This window comes from Temnothorax curvispinosus, unplaced genomic scaffold (genome assembly GCF_003070985.1).
Source record: "Temnothorax curvispinosus isolate PA1 unplaced genomic scaffold, ASM307098v1 QBEX01014848.1, whole genome shotgun sequence".
In the NCBI taxonomy this organism is placed as follows: Eukaryota; Metazoa; Arthropoda; class Insecta; order Hymenoptera; family Formicidae; genus Temnothorax; species Temnothorax curvispinosus.
In genome coordinates this window covers 1-1,816 of record NW_020224628.1, presented here as the reverse complement: position 1 = coordinate 1,816, position 1,816 = coordinate 1, and the positions used below count along the sequence as shown (strand labels likewise).

Here is a 1,816-nt window from a genome sequence, read left to right as displayed (position 1 = left end):
GTCTTCTCGAGGATCCGCGTTAAACATGGATTGATGAATACCAGCTAAGGCAGAAACGCCGATTTTACTTGCATGGTACGCTGAATTTGACCAACCGGCTTGTAAATGCGTGCCAGATTTTGCAGCACTGGAAATAAATATGTACAAATATAAATCTCGCAAAAACCTTTCCGAGTTGAAAAAAAATTTTTTTATGGTAAAGCTTACGTGACAAAATCGCGCATGATTTTGTCCAATTCCGCTTCGGTCAGATTAGGATCGGCTATTTTCTGTTTTAACGCTTCACCAGTAATGTTGCACAGACGTCCAGCACTACTGGAGACGTGAACCACCCGGGCGTGCGGTCTGAGTAACGGATAGAGAGCAGTACACACTCTACGCAAGCTGAAGTAGTTTACTCGTATCGTTTCTTCCGCTTGGACTCCGAAAGGCTCCGTAGCAGTCGTCTGTAATAAGTAAATTTTAATATATACCTGGTTAGAGAAAAAGAAATAACACTTTATTACCATAAGATTATATTCAAAATGTTTTCTATCAAAATGTACAAATATGAATATAGAAGAAATATATTACTTCTGTTTAAAACCAATTTATTCTTTAAAAATAATCTCGTTTTGAAGATAAAGAATTAGACATATTTGTCAAATGTTATATCAATAATGCATCTTAAATTATTAATTACTATATTAATATCTTGAATTACTTTAAATGCTATGGCAGCATTGTTAACCAGGACATCGAGACCGCCGTACGTATTCTGCAAGTAATCCCGGAATGTATTGACACTGTCGTCGTCATTGATATCCAACTGATGGAACTTTGGATTCAAGCCCTGCTTCTTCAGATCACTGACGGCGTTCAAGCCACGAGTGGTGTCGCGAGCTGTCAAGTAAACATTTCCATCGTACTGTTGACAGAGGGCTTTGACGGTGGCAAAGCCGATGCCCTTGTTTCCACCAGTTACCTGAACAATAGCATTACTTGTCAATTAAGATTTATAGATGTTTTTTGCAGCTGTGCATTGTGTTATATTTTTAAATTGAAAATAAAACAAGTATGCAATTAAATATCAGAGAGGAAGAAGAGGATAAAAAGTATGGACTGCAAATAAAAGTCCAACTACAAATAAAAACTTATATTTCTTCTTTATAGCTAAACTTCCTGTACGTCTCATCCTTTTCCCTTTCTCTCCAACATTCAATTGAAAGATACAAGGGAAAAACGATCAAAGTCCACTTGTTATCGAAATTGATCTGATCATGTTATCTTGTGGCACTTCCACAATTTTTATCTGTTTGTTGATCAAGAGCAATTACAGCTCATTGGAAATAAGGCCAAAAGATTTTCAATAGCTTCCTAAGATATCTGCTGATGTCTTGAAACTTTAAATTGCATTTTTCTCGAAATTACTCCATATGGACATTGATCGTTTTTTTCTTGTAGCCTTCAATTGTACACCAATTTCATTTTTAAAGCAAAAAGTATAACCCAATGCAGCTAAGAGAAGAAAGAACTATAATCAATCTTCTGAAAATTCAAAGATTCTTTACTGATAAATTTCAAAATTTTACGCAATTTACGTACCACAGCAACGCGCACCGACATTTCCGCAATATCGTAATAACTTGTCTTGTTTTCCACCACGCCTGTCTATTGACTTTCAAACGCGATGATCGCGATGATTAATCGCAATCGATGTGCAGATAATGCTGCATCCCCATGGAGAGAGAAATAGCGGAACGGAATTAAAACGGAATTACTCTGATTGACTAATCTCCATTGGGATATTAGCCAATCAAAGAAATTCTGTTTTAAT

At 36.2% G+C, this 1,816-nt stretch overlaps 1 protein-coding gene across 1 annotated transcript; it reads right to left on the bottom strand.

Moving 5' to 3' along the window:
- Positions 1–6: 6 nt before the first annotated feature.
- Positions 7–1,696, bottom strand: LOC112465029 (carbonyl reductase [NADPH] 1-like; the record flags this gene model as incomplete). The annotated part of the gene is made up of 4 exons (XM_025032388.1): positions 1,585–1,696; positions 704–964; positions 208–446; positions 7–127 (listed from the first exon to the last, which is right to left on the bottom strand). Coding segments are annotated over exons 1-4 (642 nt in total), but the record flags the coding sequence as incomplete, so codon positions are not given.
- Between the last annotated feature and the right edge of the window lie 120 nt (positions 1,697–1,816).